Source organism: Fundulus heteroclitus, chromosome 13, assembly GCF_011125445.2.
Source record: "Fundulus heteroclitus isolate FHET01 chromosome 13, MU-UCD_Fhet_4.1, whole genome shotgun sequence".
Taxonomy (NCBI): Eukaryota; Metazoa; Chordata; class Actinopteri; order Cyprinodontiformes; family Fundulidae; genus Fundulus; species Fundulus heteroclitus.
In genome coordinates, this window is record NC_046373.1 from 35147875 (window position 1) to 35166227 (window position 18353).

Here is an 18353-nt window from a genome sequence, read left to right on the forward strand (position 1 = left end):
TCCCCAAGGGTCCATCCTGGGTCCCCTCCTCTTCAATATCTACATGCTCCCTCTAGCCCAGATAATAAAAAATAACAACATCAGCTACCATAACTATGCAGACGACACACAGCTCTACATCACCATGTCACCAGGTGACTATGAACCAATTCAAGCACTGAGTAAATGCCTAGAAGAAATCAATGCATGGATGTGTCAAAATTTTCTTCAGTTGAACAAAAACAAAACAGAAGTAATAATATTTGGACCAATAGAGGAGAGATCAAAAGTTAGCACACAGCTTCAGTTGCTTCAGCTAAAAACCACTGATCAGGCCCGAAATCTGGGAGTAGTGATGGACTCAGACCTGAACCTCCAAAAGCATCTAAAGACAATTACAAGGTCAGCTTTCTACCACCTGAAGAACATTTCTAGGATTAAAGGACTGATGTCTCAGCAGGATCTGGAAAAACTAATCCATGCGTTTATTTTTAGTAGAATTGATTACTGCAACGGTGTTTTTACAGGTCTGCCTAAAAAGTGGATCAGACAGCTGCAGCTGATCCAGAACGCTGCTGCCCGCGTTCTCACTAAGACTAAGAAAGTAGAGCACATAACCCCAGTTCTAAAGTCCTTACACTGGCTCCCTGTATCTCAGAGAATAGACTTTAAAATACTTCTGTTAGTCTATAAATCTCTAAATGGCTTAGCACCTAAATACATCACAGACTTGTTATCAGCGTATAAACCCTCCAGACCACTCAGGTCTTCTGGCTCCAGCCTACTCTGCATACCTAGAACCAGAACTAAACAAGGAGAAGCAGCATTTAGTTCCTATGCTCCACTTATCTGGAACAAACTTCCAGAAAACTGTAAAAGTGCAGAAAGCCTGAGTTCCTTTAAATCAAGATTAAAAACACATTTGTTTAGAATTGCCTTTGAATGTTCAAGTTAAAATGTTTTACTGTTTTCAAATGTTCTTTTTTGTTTCTACACTATCCCTACTTGCTTTTATTCTGTTTTATTTTCCAATATTTTAATCATGTAAAGCACTTTGCATTGTCTCTGTACTGAATTGTGCTATATAAATAAATTTGCCTTGCCTTGCCTTGCCTTGTATGGGTGTGTCCCGAGATCCCTTTATGTTTGTGTGATGAGCACTCGAGGCCGCCTGCGGATCAGGGGCCCATCAGCGCTGGTGTGACTGTAACTATTTCTCTGTCTTTACGTAGATAAAATATAACTAAAAGCATACTTGTCTGTTTTATGCGTCCTACATTCAAGGTAATAAGTAAGTGGGGGTCGCCTGACTGGGTAAAACGAACTGGGTCCACCGAGGGTGCTTCACCGTAGATGGGACACGGTGAAACAGTAACAAGAACAAGGACATCCACCCACATTTTATCAGCCACAAGCAAATCAACAGAGTTCTACACCGAAGACCTCGCCATCACGATGCCTGGTCGTCATCCTGGGCATAGGTAATGGGAAGGGAAGCTTCTGCCAACTTGTGTGTCCAAGGCCTCAGTGTGGCACCTCTATATGAAGTCTACTAAGGAGCTTGGTATGTATAAAATAAGTTTTTATAGAAGAGTGAAATCTTTCTAATGATCAGTAATGTAAAACTTTGTTGGCAATCAAAAATAAAAACCCTGTAATGTTTTTATCACAGAAGATGTTGATGGTGTCACATGGTCTTTTTGATAAATTGTATTGTCTATAGAGTTGTGCACACTTTTAATTAAAAAAACACATTTATGAAATCATCAGAATCAAGTTATTGCCCCCTGTTTCTCTTTATGGTCCATTAAAGTCAAGGGTTTCCAATTTTAACAATTGATGGGTACAGATCAAGTGACTGCAATGCCAGCCTTTCGTTGATTAACCTATTCAAAGGTGTGAACACATTTATTCATACCTGAGCAGAAAGACATATTTATCACCAACCCCCAAAACTGCCATCTTTGAGCTAAAGAATGCATAACCTCTCTTACTGAATGAGCCATTAAATGTGGCCCACCACTACAAAACGAGGAACAACTTGGCAGAGAAAAACGAGAAAAACCTGAGGAAAAAGGTGAAAAACCTTCAACTTGTAAGAAAGTAGTGATTTTTGTTTTATTGCAAAATATGCTAGCTGACATTATGAAAAAAAAACCTTGATGCTTAAAAGTACCATTTCATAGGTTTTAAAACAGTAAACTTTGTGTGTAAACTCGGCATGTTTTCAGCTTAAACTTTGCTGCGGTTCATTTGTATACCACATTTGGTGGTCGTTTATCTGAATTAACACTATATTTCAATCAACAAATCCTCTCTATTTGGGTAGTGAAACTTAGCCTAATAGAGGAAAACAATATAGTTTTCCTATATCGTTGACTCTACCTTAATTTTGCTACTAAGCAAAATTAAAATCAAAAGAAGCTAAGGAATTACGTACACACAAAAGAAACAAAAAGACAAATAAAATGGTTGAAAACCATCATCAGAATGATTCAGTGAATCCTGGTTCAATGCAGATCCAAATAACCTCATCCCAAAAAGAATATGGGATGAGGTTAAATTAGCTAGACTTATTTAGAACAACATTTGATATCTGTTTCAACCCATTCTCAATGCAAATGTCAGTTATTTATTTTTTAAAATACAAACAGAAATACAACATAGATAAAATCTCACATAGAGGAAAAGACAGGTCACATAGGGCAGTTACATTTTTCGATTACATCACATTTTAACATGGCTTTAAATTCATTCAATGGGATTAGATCATTTAAATGGAGCAAGTTTTGTAAATTATTCCAAGACCATGGAGCAAAATAAGAGAAGGATTTCTTCCCCAGGTCAGTAAAAACCATTGGAACGTGGTAAGAGCGCCACCTGGTGGAACGGAGATGAAAGTGACTGGAATTTAGCTTGAGGAGATTACATAAATATGCCAGCAGTTTACCCAACATGGCCTTGTATAAAAAAATATACAAATGAAGTTGTCTACGTAGACTTAGTGATGGCCAACCTACCAGTTCATACAGCGTACAATGATGAGTACGGGAATAAGAATTAGTTAAGAAGCGCAGAGCACTATGGTACACAGAATCTAACAGGTGGAGAGTACTAGAGGCAGCATGCATGTAGACAACATCACCATAGTCTAAAACACTTAAAAAGGTAGCCTGCACAAGTGTTTTTCTGGCTGACATGTTAAAACAGGTTTTATTTCTAAAATAAAACCCCAGCCGTAGTTTCAGCTTTTTTACAAGTTTCTCAACATGAACTTTGAAAGAAAGTTTGTTGTCCAGCCAAAAACCTAAATACTTATATGAAGAAACATTTTCAATTAAGTCTCCATTTAATGTGTTAATAGTTATATTATCTGGGGATTGGGAACGAGCCCTTGAAAACGTCATACATTTGGTTTTCTTAGTATTTAGCACTAACTTAAGGCCATGTAGAGAAACTTGAAGCTGCTGAAAGGCCAACTGAAGGTCATGCATGGCTTGGTTCAGTGAAGAGGCAACTGAATAAATCACAGTGTCATCTACATAAAGATGCAGTTTAGCAGTTTGCATGTCCTTTCCAATGTTATTTATGAATATAGAAAATAAGAGGGGGGCTAAAATCGAACCTTGAGGAACACCCATAGAAATTTCTAAAAAGTCTGATTTAAGACCATCTATAGAAACACATTGCGTTTGCTCTGTAAGATAGTTTTTGAACCAAGTAATAGCTGGGTTTCCTATACCAATGTTTATTAATCTATCTAGTAATAGCTTATGGTCAACAGAGTCAAATGCTTTGGACAGATCCACAAATAGTGCAGCGCAGTGTTGCTTCTGGTCCAAGGCATTTATAATGTCATTTAATAGTAGCAAAGTTGCTGTAACAGTGCTGTGTCCAGCTCTAAAACCCGACTGTACATCAGTTAGAATATTGTGCTCTGCCAAGTAGTCTTTTAATTGACAGTTTACTTGAGCTTCCAAAATTTTTGCAAGAATAGAGAGCTTGGAAATTGGTCTATAATTGTGAAGATCTAAAGGGTCGCCACCCTTTAACAAAGGAAGCACATAGGCTGCTTTCCATATTTTAGGGATTGAATTAGTCTGCAGACTACAATTAAAAATGTATGCTACAGGCTTAGCTATAAATTCAGCTGCAACTTTTAATAAGAAAGGTTCTAGGTTGTCTGGTCCTGCTGATTTTTTTGGATCAATAGCTTTAAGAGCAATACAGACATCCTTTTTAAGAATGGGTCTAAAAACAAAGGTTGTCAGTGGTGTTTCAGAGCTGGAGTTGGAGCACTGATAACTAGATTTGGACTCATTGAAGATACAGCCAGCTGATACGAAGTAATTGTTAAAATGACCAATTATGTCAATTTTGTTTTTAATTTCAACTGAATCTAATATGTTGTGGGAGACCGGCAGACGAAGAATTGGAATTAGACAGAGACTTAATTTGTTTCCAGAATTTAGCGGGGTTAATAAGATTTTCAGACACATTTTTTAGATAGTAATCTGATTTAGTTTTTCTGGTCATACTTGTGCATTTATTTCTTAAAGTTCTGAAAGCAGTCCCCATGCCACATTTCTTTCTCTGATCTTATGACTTAACTCTTCAGTAAACCAAGGGTTGTTCCTCCCGCTGATCCTAAATTTCTTTACAGGAGCATGCTTATTACAGATAGCTGAAAAGGCATTATGAAAATATTCCCAGGCATGTTCCACATCAGGTATCTGACAGACATTTTCCAAATTACAATTGTACAAATCATGAATAAAAGCCCGTTCATTAAAAGTTTTAAAACACCTTTTAAAAACATAACGAGGTTTCTGTTTAGGTAGTTTTGTGTTTCTTATACAAGCAATCGCACAGTGATCACTGACATCATTGCAAAAAACAGCAGACGATGTATATTTATGTGGCATGTTTGTAATAATGACATCCAACAGTGTTGATTTGCTATGATCTCTCGGGTTGATACGTGTTGGGGTGTCAATAAGTTGTGTGAAATTTAGAGAGACACATAGGTCTTTAATATTCTCAGAGGCAGGAGAAAGCCAATCCCAGTTAAGGTCACCATTAGAATTACTTCGGAGTCCTTAAAGTTTAGTAATACATCATAAAGAGAAGAAATAGTTTCTTTTATAGCGGAGGGTGGCCTGTAACAGCCAACAACAGTCAGGTGTGTGTCCTTGTATAAATTTACTTTCAGTGCCAGTAGATCAAATTGTTTGGCTCTACTTACTGACAATTCCACTGAGCTTAAAAATTTTGATTTCACATACATAGCAACTCCGCCCCCTTTACCCAGGCGATCTGCTCTGAAAATATTATAGCCATTGAAAGCAATCATATTGTCTGTAATTGTAGATTTTAACCAGGTTTCTGATAAGACCATGATGTCCATATCAGTTGCATCTACCCACAGTCTTATCATGTCCATTTTTGGAAGGAGACTTCTAACGTTAAAATGCATGATTCCAAGTCCGGATCTGTTTTTGAAGTCACATGGGGAATATATATTTTGTAGTGTATCAGGCCCAGGATTTGGCTGTACATTCCCAGATAACAGCAAAAGTAGTAAGACAATAGCTTTGGTATTCCCAATGTATTTTTCATCACAGTCATTGGCTGACGAGTGTGAAGAGAGTCCATGTTGCACAGTAGAGTAGTTTTTTAAGACATTCACTATTAACAGCTGTAGCGAGGGGCTCATTTGTGTTAAATGGTTATAGAAAACATTATTCGAGGAAATAGCATTTTAAAAAATTATTTGCTCAGTCAAAATCAATAACCTTTAGAACACTTGATTTTTATCAATGTGATTATAATCACACTGATAAATTCAGACTCAAATTGATAACTTAGAAAGCTAGATGGCGCTGTACTGGACGACCGCGGTTATTAGCTTGGTGGGTTAATCCTAAAGTTACACAAAAATAATTAAATTAACATTTATCTTTCCTAGTAATGTAATAATGCTATTGAAAAATGAAAACAAACGAAGAAAACAAACATTATGTTTAAAACACACCGTAGTTATGTTTACTCTGTGGTAGCCGTAAGTTATCCAGGAGGCTAATAGCGCTATGCTAGCGGACATCTGGCGCTAATTTAAAAATACTTTAAGCTCTATTTGGTCATAGTGGGATAATTAATTAACATTAATTATTCCATCAGTGTATAATTATGAAAATAATGTTTGCTATAACTGTAAAAACACACTCCAACCACATATCAGCATAGCATGGTTTCAAGAAAGCTAGCGCCCATGTTTGCCGGTTTCTCCAATGTGGGTGCTTTCACACTCCATGGGCAAAGATGTAAATAAATCCGCAGGAGCTTGGTATATAGCAATGTTGGCACCACCTGGTGTGATGGGCAGTCCCCTGGGAGCCTGTAAAAGTCTCACATTCCAGTGGCTTTAAACTTATGGGTTGATGTTATCCCACATGCCTGACTGCACAACACCAGAGAACTGAGACATTTGCAGCATTTACAGTTCGGCATTTACAGCGTTTTGCTGTACCGATCACGCTGCTGCACTGTCTTCCGATTCTGAATCAGAAGGAGACAGAGCAAAATAAATTGATGATAGAGATATCCAGTGTGCGATTTGCAAAAAAAAAAAAAACAGAGGGGGGGATCATTTCAAGTGTTTTATAAATGGACATAAATGAACATAACAACAAGGTTATGTGGCCTGCATGCTTGCCGCCAGAGAGCTTTCCATCTTAGAAAGCGGTCTGGCTGGAGACAGCCTCCAACCTGTCCTGGGCGGGAGGGTGGAGAAATCGGCTGCTGCTGCTTCTTGTCTTGTGACGCTGCTTGCAAATCTTATCATCCACCAAAGTTCGTCCTGTAACATTACCATGGCTTTTTGTCCTGTCATCTACTCTTGACCTTTTCTGTTGATTTTTCGGGCCGAAATATGACAAAATACTTTGTTGACATCCATGCTGCCACACGTTCTCATTCATTACTTGGTTAGCTAGCAGCTGCTCTTTCAGGTAAATAGCTAGATCCAGTAGGTTAGACTATTGTTTTTAAACTTGCGCCATCTACTGTCTGGACTCAGGAGTGGGTATTAGTTTACTTTAACCGCTTCGAGCAGAAAACGTATTAATACTCTTTAAAAACGGACAACAAAAATTTTAATTAACAAATGTGAAGGACACAAGACATGTATTCATATTAGGGCTGTCAAACGATTACAAATTTTAATCGCGATTAATCGCATAATGTTGATAGTTAACTCGAGATTAATCGCAAATTAATCGCATTTTTTATCCTTTTATTTCTGAAAATGTAATAGCCTGTTTGGGCATTTTAATATGCAATTTAGCAAAAAAATGACACTAATAAAATACATGCTTGTACAAAAAATATTTTTGTTATTTTTCAAGCACTTTTCAGAATTGGAATGACAACATCCTAGAGCCAAATGTTAAACTATGGACTCATGATTAGGCTATATGACTAATCATGACGCCCTGATGTTTACACAATGTGTAAATAAATGTGTAAATAAATACCTGTTTTCATGCTGATATATATTTTTTTTGCCTCTTAAACAAAGATAGACATGGTATTACGCAAACACATACAAATTAATAAAAATTGTACATTTCAATAAAGTCATAAGTTCTGTTCATTTTTTCACTCTCTCTCTCTCACACACACACATCTAATTCTGAGCTTTCACACCAACAACAATAATTTCTTTAAATATTTTTGCTTGCTGTTTATATCCAACTTCATAGAGTTTAAGCCTGGAAAAGTGTTTAAATTTCCAGGTCATTCCAGTCTTACACTTTGCTTGAAACTGCAGGAGCTTAATACCCTGAAAGAGACTGTTTAGCAACTGTTTAGTAACTTCAGGTCCTTCGTTTGGCAACGTAATTCAGCCTTAGTTTGTCAAATACAGAGAAAACAAATGATTAAAGTACGGTTTATAGGTTGAGTTTCTGCAGCATGTTAAATTTTTTTAAATTTTTAACATGCTAAATCAGCATGTTAAAAATTCATCTTCAGAACCAATGTCTGCTTGAAATGGTGATCTGCACTAAGTAATCTACTTTCTGCAGTTATCACCACTTATTGCACCGTAAACCGCAGAAAATAAGTGCAGAGTTGCTCTGTCTGCCTTTACTACTGTCGGCTCCTATGGCGGAGGGATATTTCAGCTGGATACTGCCTAGTGCAGGCAGGTCTCATAATAACCCCTACTTCGTCACTTATTTTAGAGCCCAAATAAGCGATTTCACTTTCAGAAACCTGCCCAAAAAAAACGCAACCCATGACTCATGAAATTTAGAAGCGCTTTTAGAAAAAAGAAGCCCAAAGTTGCATTAATTAAACAGTCTTTGGCAACAGTGAGCGCGGGTCTGTTTTGCTGCAGTTCTTGCTCTTGAAACTACGGAAAGCGCCGAGGGTAAAAGAAACACAGTGCGGAGAGCACGGCGGGGAAAAAAACCATTAGGGAACGGTGTGTGTGTTTTGACGCGCGATTAACGGCGACAAAAAAAATGTCGGCGTTATGATCTAACAAAGTTAACACGTTAATAACGCGTTAAAACTGACAGCCCTAATTTATATAGATTTTTAAGAAATCCACAATATTACCTATTTAGACCAGAGGGGGGGAGGAATATGTATCCCCCCCAGGGATAAAACATCAATGACCAGAGGGGGGGACGTCACGAACAGAGGGGGGGTAAATCCCCCCCATACCCCCCAGCAAATCGCACCCAGGAGATATCATAACATGCATTAGAGAACATTCCCAGTTTCCAGCTGATGTTAACTGAAGATGAGGATGACGAAGACACCTGTGTACTTGTGGCAGAAGAGATGGAATGAAAGGTATCTGAAGCTATCGCCTGCATTTGAAGAAGACAGAGACAGTGAAATGGAGAAGATCCATAACTTTGATTGGAAATGCCATGGAAGAAGACAGGAGAACTCTGCTCTTGGGACAGTCCTGCAGCCGCAAACTTTCTCCAGAGTTCGTGTACAAATTACGCATGAATTCATTAACAACAGAAAGAGAGTGGCAGGACATGAGTGTCATCGGTCATCTAGAAAGCTAACAGGTGTACAGTGGTGACTTTAGCAATGACAACATCCACCAAGAAGAAATCGATGAAAAAAAAGAAAAGTAAGTCTGGTTGAGTCTCTTGATAAAGAGAAAAAAGTTTGTTAAGAATTTATGGATAGATTGTTTAACTTACACTACTTTACCATTTGCAAATAGCTCTTTTTAGTCACTTTGACCACTCAAAGTGGTTTCCACTAGTGCTGCATTTACTCAATCACACAAATGCACACAAATGCACACATATCCATACACCAATCCACAGTAGGCAATGGGGTTTATGTGGAATGTCATGTGACTAAACCGGAAAATGTCCTGCCTTGCTTCTGCTGCGCTAACCGCTAAAACTGTCAGCTTTCTTTGGCATTTGTCTTTGGATGGAAAACAGCTAACATTTTAATATGAGTTTATCAAAAGCAACTAAATATCTGAAGCATGATCATCCAAGATCACGCTTCATTCTTATCATACTATTTTATGATTCATTTAAAAGAAAATTTAGAAAAACTTCATAAATACTGTCCCTGAACTGAAACAGCTTAGAACATAAACTGAACTAAACACCCACCCCATCTCTAACATTACTTTCAACCTGTATGGCATTTCACTTTTGTGCATAGACTTTTGTGCATAGTCTGCCCTGACTCTGACAATCCCTGTGTCTTTGTTTGATACTGATAAGAAAAAGATCAACACAATTACAAGTATTATATGTGTTAATCATAGGATTAAAATAGCATGGAATGATGTAATTGTCAATCAGCAACAATAAATCAATATTATATTAAAATTACGAAGCTAACAGTTAAGTACACCAAGCTTAAGTAGACATTAGCTTTAGATACCTTCATAGTTGCTAATGTACGATGAAGCATATAGTTGAATCCTTCATCCATTTTGTTGGCACGAGCTTTAGATGTTGCACAGCATAAGGAGCGGTGGCCTAGTGGTTAGAGCTTTGCCCTTGTGTCCAAGAGGTTCTGGGTTCAACTCCCACAGGCTGCCACTCTGGGTCCCTGAGCAAGACCAATTGTTCCACAGAGACTGCCCACTGTTCCCCAAGGGGATAAATTAAATGCAGAAAACAAATGTCATTGGAATGTGCATTATAAAGATCATTATTAAATATTTGATGGACATCAGATACACTGATTTTTCGTAGCTCCTGGAGGCATCTTGTACAAAGCAACGCCATTATAGTTGCTATCACTATGGTTTGATCTATCCCGATATTAAAAAAATAGGACTCTGAACCGGAAGGAAGTGGTCCGTCCCTTTTGGATGAATGCGGAAGTTGTTCACGCATAACCCCTATTTGGGTTAAGTCATACCTGTCAAGTTTTGGATTTGGAAAAAAAAAGGAAATTAAAACGACATCTGCTGTGAACCGTCTGACTATCCTAACCATTGTGAATGAGTTGAAAACATACAGTTAAGCTAATTTAACCACATTCCATAAGATAAATTTTGGTTCTCTAACTTGCAATGAATCCAAGATTCAGTGAATTATTCTTATGGAGATGGTTTTCAACTATTTTTATTTGTCCTTTGTGTGTAGATTTTTCTTTAGTCTCTTTAACCTTAATTTTGCTTACTACTTTTAGTTCCACTACTAGCATAGTAGAGAGGATTAATACAGTTCAATTCAATTTTATATTCACACGTCATCTCAAGGCACTTTACAAAGTCAAATTCAATCAAATACACACAATAAATGGCTTGTACTTGTATAGCGCTTTATCAAGTCCAACTCCAACCCTGACAGTGGTGAGCTATGTTAGTTGCTACAGTAGCCAGGACTGACAGCAGCTTTGCTTCTGTCATACAATGCTCCATCTGATCACCGCCAGCAGGCAATTAGAGTGAATTGTCTTGCAAGGGATCGAACCGGCAACCTGCCAGTTACAGGATAAACCCCCTAACTCCTGCACCACTGTTGCCCCAACAATATAGGCAAACAACATTAAATAATGGTTTATTTCACTGAATAAATTCTTGAACTTGAAGAGAAGTCGTCCCTCAATTGTGTGCAGAGTTTGCACACTCTGCACACTCTGTCTCTCAAGTTGCGGGGGTATTGCCTTATCTATTGGTTTATGTGTTTATGAAAAGAAAATGCGATCCCCCTAAGAAGCGGAAGAGCAAGTAAAATGGTCTTGCACATGTGCAGTTCTTCAAAAAGGGACTTGGGGAATCTTCGGGAAAAATCTTTGACTCTACCTTTAATTCTTCATGAAATAAATTTATTGAGGTGTCCAAAACACACCTTCTGTGCTTACTGGCATGATAGCATCACACAGTTACAGTAGAATTGTTGGTGACATATCTGTGTTGTGAATCTCTTGTCCCACCACTTCATGCGCTTTTCAGATGTATCAACACTGAACCGACCTTGAAAATATGCACAAACCGCCCTGAAGCAACTCCAAGGTTGCCATTTAAAAGTTTCTACAGTTACTGCATCCTTTGGTGTCCCCTAGAGGCTATATTGTGGAAAACAGTTACCAGTGTCAATCCATACAATTCAGTTTCTGAAAACACTGAATTCAATTCATTATTTATCGTTCACTGCCGCATACTATGCACAGTAAATTTGCCAGTGTAAAAAATGCAGTGTCAAAGTATTTTAATTCTTACGGAGTTCTTCCAACAATGGACAGAGTAAAATCGAACCAAAAAACTTCCAGTGTTGGTGACAATAATCGGAGTTAACAGAGGTTTTACTCTGTCGGTGTCATTGACTGTCTTAGAGTTAATTCAACACCGATCGGAGCAAGATACCTTCCAGTGTAAAAAAAAAAAAAAAAACTTTGAAAAGCCCCACCCATCTAACCTGACTCCGCCAGATAGATTTGCTCCGCATATCCATCTGGAAACCTTCCGTTGAAGTAATTTTGGGAAGGGGCGAAAATACTGGTTAGCTGATTGGCCTATGTTGGTGATAGACGGGCCAAATGAACCAATCAGATTCGTCATCACTCTGTTACGAGCGACGACGAAAACACAACCACAAGCCAAGCTACTCTTGCTGCTGCAGGTAAGGGCTCGTTAGCTCAGCAAAGAAATACTCTGTAATTCCGATAAAACTTGCTCGATAGCCACGCTAACGCTAGTTTCATCGGCTGAAGCCGCCATGTTGTTTAGACTGAACTGACGCGCTTCCCGTTGCGTCACACCTCAACCCGCCTCAAAGCCAACGCTGATTGGACGTTCGTTTGGTGAACGGCTCCAAATTTTCTTTAACGGAGAGTAGCCAGACTGATCTGCGAGTGAAACCTTGAAACCTCGCGAGATCAGGATGGTCTCACGAGGCTACCACCCATCAACTTCACCGCTCAAACTGAGAATGTGGACTCTGGCATCGACATCTTCCTCGCTTCGAAATACTGTGGTAAGTTTTTCAAGATAAACTGTTGCCGTTGTTTTTGTTCTTCATTTAAGGCTAGTCTGTATAAGAATAAAGGGACCTCTTCATTCACCACACTAGTCAACTGTTGGGTACTTGTTTTCAAATGGCTAACATGATATCGGGTCGGCTGTTAGCTTAAATGGACGCCACACCAAACTGAACAAAAAAGACACGAGGTAACGTTAATGTCTGCGAGGACGGGCTGTGGTGTGTTCTGTGTCGTGCTTGCACATTTATTTCTGTAAAATGACGACAGAAATTCGCTGACGCAGTTGTATTTATTATTTATATTCAGTGTTTCCCGCATGAATTTGCTTAGGCGGACCAACGCGCGGAGCGGGGGGGGGGGCGACAAGTTTTGCGCGCGGGGGGTACGTGTCCATGTGTTTTTTTTCCCCTGCCATTCACTATACGCATGCGCGAAAGAAACTACAAAAAACCGCGTGTTGACGTCAAATACACATGCAAGCCTATCGAGTTAGCTTCTGGAATGTTGGCAAGGCGGTAGCGTGTGTGACCGCCTCGCCAAGATAGCGCTGCGGGAAACCCTGATATTTGAGCCGGAGCAAATCGCTTTATGTCGCGGACATGCTTATTGGACCCGCTGGTTCACCAGCAGACTGAGAGGAATGCACGGAGTCGACCCCCGTTAACGTGAACCGAGCCGCGGCTCCAAGAGGCTCAGTCAGCTGCTGTAGACAGACATAGAAAGAGTAGACAGACATATAAAGAGTATACGCCGCATTGCCTGCTGAGACGCAAGAAATATGGCCGCCATCTTGGACAGGTCACCCGCTCCACTCTATTCTGTCTGATGATGAAGTGTCAGCGCATCATAAGCTGGATACTAAACTGATTTTCACGGGGGGGTTTCTGCAAACGTCATACATGTAGGCATGATACCGGACACATGATTTGGCGTATTTTAATATTCATAGTAGACTTAACAGTAATAGAATATTCTTGTATATGATATATGGTATGTATGATGGGTATTTTGCAAAAGACACAGGATATGCAATATAATACACAATGAATATTAAAATATGCTGAATCATGTGTCCAGTATCATGGCTACTTATGACATTTCTGGGAGAAAACTATTTTAAAACATTTAGGCTATGTTACAAATACATCTTTCATGGGTTTTAATTTTTTCTGAGAATATCAGGTTTACCTAATATGCATATTTTTTCCCTTTTTCTTTTTTATTTCAGACTGTTCTGTAATGTACTGTTGTGCTCTGGTGGTAAGTAATAAGTTTATGTACTTGATAGAAAATTGAGTTGTGTTTGTGATTTTTAAAGCTGAAGTAGGCAAATTTCAGGTTGTCAGCTTGGTTGTGGATCATAATGTTGATATGAGTTTGCTGTCTTTGCAGATACCATCATGTTGATCAAAACCAGAATCTACAATACACAGAAATATGTCAAGATAAAAGAGCCAAGCCTTGAGGAATTCTTAAATTCTGGTAAGTCGTACGCAGAATAACACTGTCAGTTACACACCGTTGATAAAACTAAAATAACTAAGCGTGTTGGTGTGTTTTTTTTTTTTTTTTGTATCGATGGAAATCTTGTTTTGTTTTTTTGGTCATAGCTTTCTTGAAGTTCTCAGTTCCGCCAGTCAATGGTGTCAAGGTTTTTGATGAAACAGGAACTGAAGTGGATGCAGAGGTCTTCTCTGACATAGCGCAGCAGCCCAATACTGGCATACTAACCATCAAGTTTGATGACGGTATAGTTGCTCACTATAATTCATGGAATGTAATGATGAACTCAACTTTTTGATTGTTAAACACAAATTGGTATTATTCTGTCCTGTCTCTGTCTCCTGAACTTCAGATTTAAAGGAAACTTTGCACAGCAGTTCCCAAGAAGCAAATTCCAGTGCACTGTCTACTGGTAGTGGCGATGACACAGTCATCCTCGAAATCGTGTCCTGCAACTCAGATGACACAATCATACTGGAGGAGAGTGACAGTCCACCCAGAAAGCGACAGAGGGCAGATGAAGAGGCCAAACGTGTAAGTTGGTGTAGGAAATCTTTTTTGCAATTTATTACTCTGGGAGTTACCATGTTTTGTTAGATTTTTAAGTGTATGTATTGTCAGTTGTGAAAGGCTTGTCCATTCACAGGTGGTTGAATTGGCGCTAAGGAGACCTGGGGGCGACCGTATCATCAAAGAGTACCACCGCACTAAAAGTCTGACCGACTCCTCACGCCGACAAATGGTCAACATACTTGTGGCTGATATGACAGAAGCACATGGGTAATTTGGTTGCGTCTGTGAGACCTTTTTTGTACTGATAACATTTATGTTCTTGTCATTGGCTTTGCTGTGAAATCATTGGAAGTATGTAATTTAACAGTATTGAGTTTACTCTTGTCAGGACGGCCCCACCACGGAATGTGAGAGAGATGTACGCTCGAGGCATAGTTCAGCTCTTCCCGTACTTGATGGATCCCTACTCTAAAAATGGATATGTAAGCTTTATAAGGGTTTGCAGACTGAGATCAAATGATTATGTGCATGATTTTGAAAATGAAAATGGTGCATTTTCCACACCAATGATCCAGTTTTACATTAATATAACTTCATAATTTCAACTATCCTACTGCTGTTGGAACTAATAAACCTTTTGTATTTTTGAAGGAACATTTCTATGATGGTGAAAGCGGCAGTGGCTATCTGGCATGGCGGCTTAAAACTATACAGAGGAAAAGTGCTTCATCAGAAAGCAGAGGATCATCACGTCAGCTGACTGGAGGACCAGCAGCCAGAAGAGAGGCTTCCTTTAGTCCTGAGATGACATTAAGTGAAGAGCAATGCAAGGAGGCCATGGCCTTAATGAGATACTGTACTGACGAGGCTACTATCAAGCAGAAGATGAAAATGACATTTCAACATCGTCGCAGTATGGTCCTCGATGTAGAGAAATCCTCAGATGTCTTGACTGAATTTCCCCGCTTCAAAGATGTCAAAGGCCTGGTAATTAAATTTTTTGCATTAAAACATGTAATTGTCCTTTCAGTATGAATTACTGTTAACAGCAACATTTCTCTCTCTCAATCTCTTCAATTGAATAAATATACTTTTAAACTGTTTGCACATCCATACATTTAGGTGTGTACATACATACTGTATCTGCTCAACTGCTAAATATAAAACATAATATTTTTCCAGTCAGTCCCAATTTAAAAAGCTTGTGGTATTTCATTTTTCTGTTACAGATTGAGCAAGATTTCGTCCTGCAGTTTGGAGAAGATGTAGCTGCAAGATTTATGGAAAGGTTAGTCACAACAGTAGTGGTTTCAGCTGAGGATGATGAGGTCTTCCAATTGGCCATTGTTTTCATTCCTTGTCACATCTATACTTACCTTTAAAGTGGGGAATTATGGGATTTGGCATTGCCATATTAGTATGCCAATGGCAAAATGGTTCCTTGATATTTGTGACACTTAGTTTTTATTATTCTTATACATTAACATGGATCTTGTCTGTTTCTCACTATCTATGGGTGTTTGAATTTCTTTATCATAAATAACTTTTCTCTATCTAGGTGGCCAACAACATTCAAGCAAAAGGTCATTCAGCAGTGTAAGGCTCTCCCTTCTACAAGTGACCTTGATGAGCTTATCCATTGTGCTGAAGCTACACCGGATGAAGAGGAAATTGATGACACTCTTACACTTGGTAGTGTGGTTTATTTTTTTTAGGGGGTTGATTTCTTTTCCTGTTTTTATTTCCTTGTCTTTTTTTGGTACAGCTGTAATTCAAAACACTGATGTTTTTAAATGATAACATGGTATGTAACAATTTATGAAACATTTTGCTGTTATTTCCAAATGCAGGCTGGGACAGTGATCTTTCATCCATTATCCTCCTCCTCCACCTGATACCTCCTTCAGCCCAAGGCCGGAGAAGACCAGGCAAGGTGTCAGCAGCCCAAGCTGAGAAACATCTTGTCGTGTTCAAGAAGGTTTGTGTTATTGCTTATGAGTATTATCTTTACAGATGGCAATAAGAGATTGGGACTGTTTTAATCTGTGCTTTTCAACTTTTAATTTTGAATTATTCTTTATCCTCAGAGTGGAACAAGTATTCAAGAACATGTTGATGCAATCAAATGCACCACTCAACCGTATCATCTTGCTGTTGGGATGAAGAGGAGCACCATCCATGAGTTCTTCATTATTCTGGACAAGCAGGTCATACCGTGCAAGTCATCCAGTACCCTAGGAGCTTTTGACGAACTCTTTAAAGCACACTTTGTATTTGGTACAATGTACAACCAGATGCTCCACAACATGTTCACCTTCATTCAGACAACCATTTACAACATAGATATTGGTCAAGTCCACGAGAGCCCACGTGTTGCTGAGGTTAGGGCCAGGCTGCTGCACTAGTTAATAGATGACTCCAGGTCGGCAACATATTTGTCACTTTTCACTAAAAGCTCTTCAATCTGTATTTTGAGTGATTTTCCCATGTCACTCAGTCTTAATTGATATCATGGGCCTGATTTGTTTTGTTTGCCACTCTCATTTTGTGGCAACCAATGCTCTTGTGAGGCATTTGCGGTTGATTCATGGTTTATATCCAGGTAAATCACTTCGCCTAAAATGTGCTCAGGGAGGATGTTGTCGTGTTCTTTGTTCCTTTTCAGGTTTCAGGAAACATTTAAACTGTAAACATGCTGAGAACATTGAGAATGAAGCTGAAACTGATAACATTGTAGACAGTTATGAAGCAACAGATGATACTCGGTCACAACATTTTGAAGGAGCAGCCAGTATTCCTAATGTCCTGCCAGCACCCAACATCAATATTCGGGATATGTGTGCATCTGCTGTTGCGCAGCTTCAAGTTGCTGCGCAACAGCAGATGCTGAAATCATTCAGTGTGTAGCGTTATAAATGCACTTTAAAGACATTTTCATGGCTGTGAGAAATGTCAATACAGTATGTACCAAGAGATTTTCTCTAGCGTTCAACATAAAATATGTTTTTATAATGGAGACTTTAAGATTTGAACTTTTACATGTTTTATGTTGTTACTTTTAATGCCAATATTTCATGTTTACTTGGAATAAATATGTATTATGGTATGGATACAATTGTGTTTTTTTTTTTTTTTTTTTTTTTCCCTGCAAAGGTTAAGTTTTGTGTCATATCACTGGGACTGCACAAGTAGATAATATGCAACACTAGTAGGAGTTGGTTAAAAATCAACACTCTTTGGAGTAATTTCATAATCGACATAGTGTAAAGTAGGTTTAACACTGGAAAAGTTATTTCCTAACACTTAACTCTTTAGTGTTAAATGTGAGTAACACTATGGGTGTTACTTCTTACATAGTGTAAAACTTGATTGACACTTCTTAGTGTAGTGTAGTGTAAAATATTAACTCTTACAAGAGTAAAATTGACTCTAGAAATTTAACTCTGTGTTCAGTGTACATTTTACACTCTGTAGATAGGGACCATATGTTCACTGAGGTAGTGTTAAAATAAACTCTTTAAGTGTTATATGTACACTGGCGATTTTACTGTGTGTGCTCTCTTTCATCCTCTGGACTTGAAAACTGGCCCAGAGCTTGTCTGCTTAGTTGTTGCAATGCAAGTAACTGTCCAGTTTAGCAACAGCAATCAGGTAAGCTCAGGTGCTTTAATGATGTACAGTTTGTGCTAAGGAGCTCAACGTCTGCCATACCATTATACCAACAGCACCATCCTGAACTGCTGATTCAAGGCAGGGTGGATCCTTACTTTCATGCAGTTTAGACCATAGTCTGATTTTTCCAGCCAAACATGACAGCTGAATTTAAGATTCATTTGACCCGGAAATAAGTTTTCCTATGTCCT

At 38.7% G+C, this 18353-nt stretch overlaps 2 protein-coding genes across 26 annotated transcripts in view; one reads left to right on the forward strand and one right to left on the reverse strand.

The window, feature by feature from the left end:
* The window catches only part of LOC105922250 (protein 4.1-like), a 320088-nt gene that overhangs the window by 34733 nt on the left and 267002 nt on the right, over positions 1-18353 (reverse strand). For 2 of the 23 annotated variants that reach the window (XR_004932394.1, XR_004932393.1), the window contains exon 20: positions 9922-10127. The exons of the other annotated variants lie outside the window; for them this stretch is intronic. The gene's annotated coding sequence lies outside the window, so the exon portion shown is untranslated. The remainder of the gene's footprint in view (positions 1-9921; positions 10128-18353) is intronic. 23 annotated transcript variants of the gene reach the window in all.
* On the forward strand, positions 12402-17586 carry LOC118565516. Of its 3 annotated transcripts, none has more exons than XM_036145931.1 (12): positions 12402-12467; positions 13703-13734; positions 13867-13956; positions 14085-14222; positions 14330-14511; positions 14624-14757; positions 14879-14972; positions 15142-15477; positions 15720-15778; positions 16049-16182; positions 16341-16468; positions 16578-17586. In XM_036145931.1, the coding sequence occupies exons 3-12, from the start codon at positions 13875-13877 to the stop codon at positions 16893-16895; spliced, it is 1605 nt and encodes a 534-aa protein (XP_036001824.1). In that variant the 5' UTR covers positions 12402-12467; positions 13703-13734; positions 13867-13874; the 3' UTR covers positions 16896-17586. The 3 variants fall into 3 exon arrangements, with proteins under 3 accessions (XP_036001824.1, XP_036001823.1, XP_036001822.1); XM_036145930.1 differs by lacking the exon at positions 12402-12467 and adding an exon at positions 13148-13272; XM_036145929.1 differs by lacking the exon at positions 12402-12467 and having other exon boundaries at positions 13179-13734.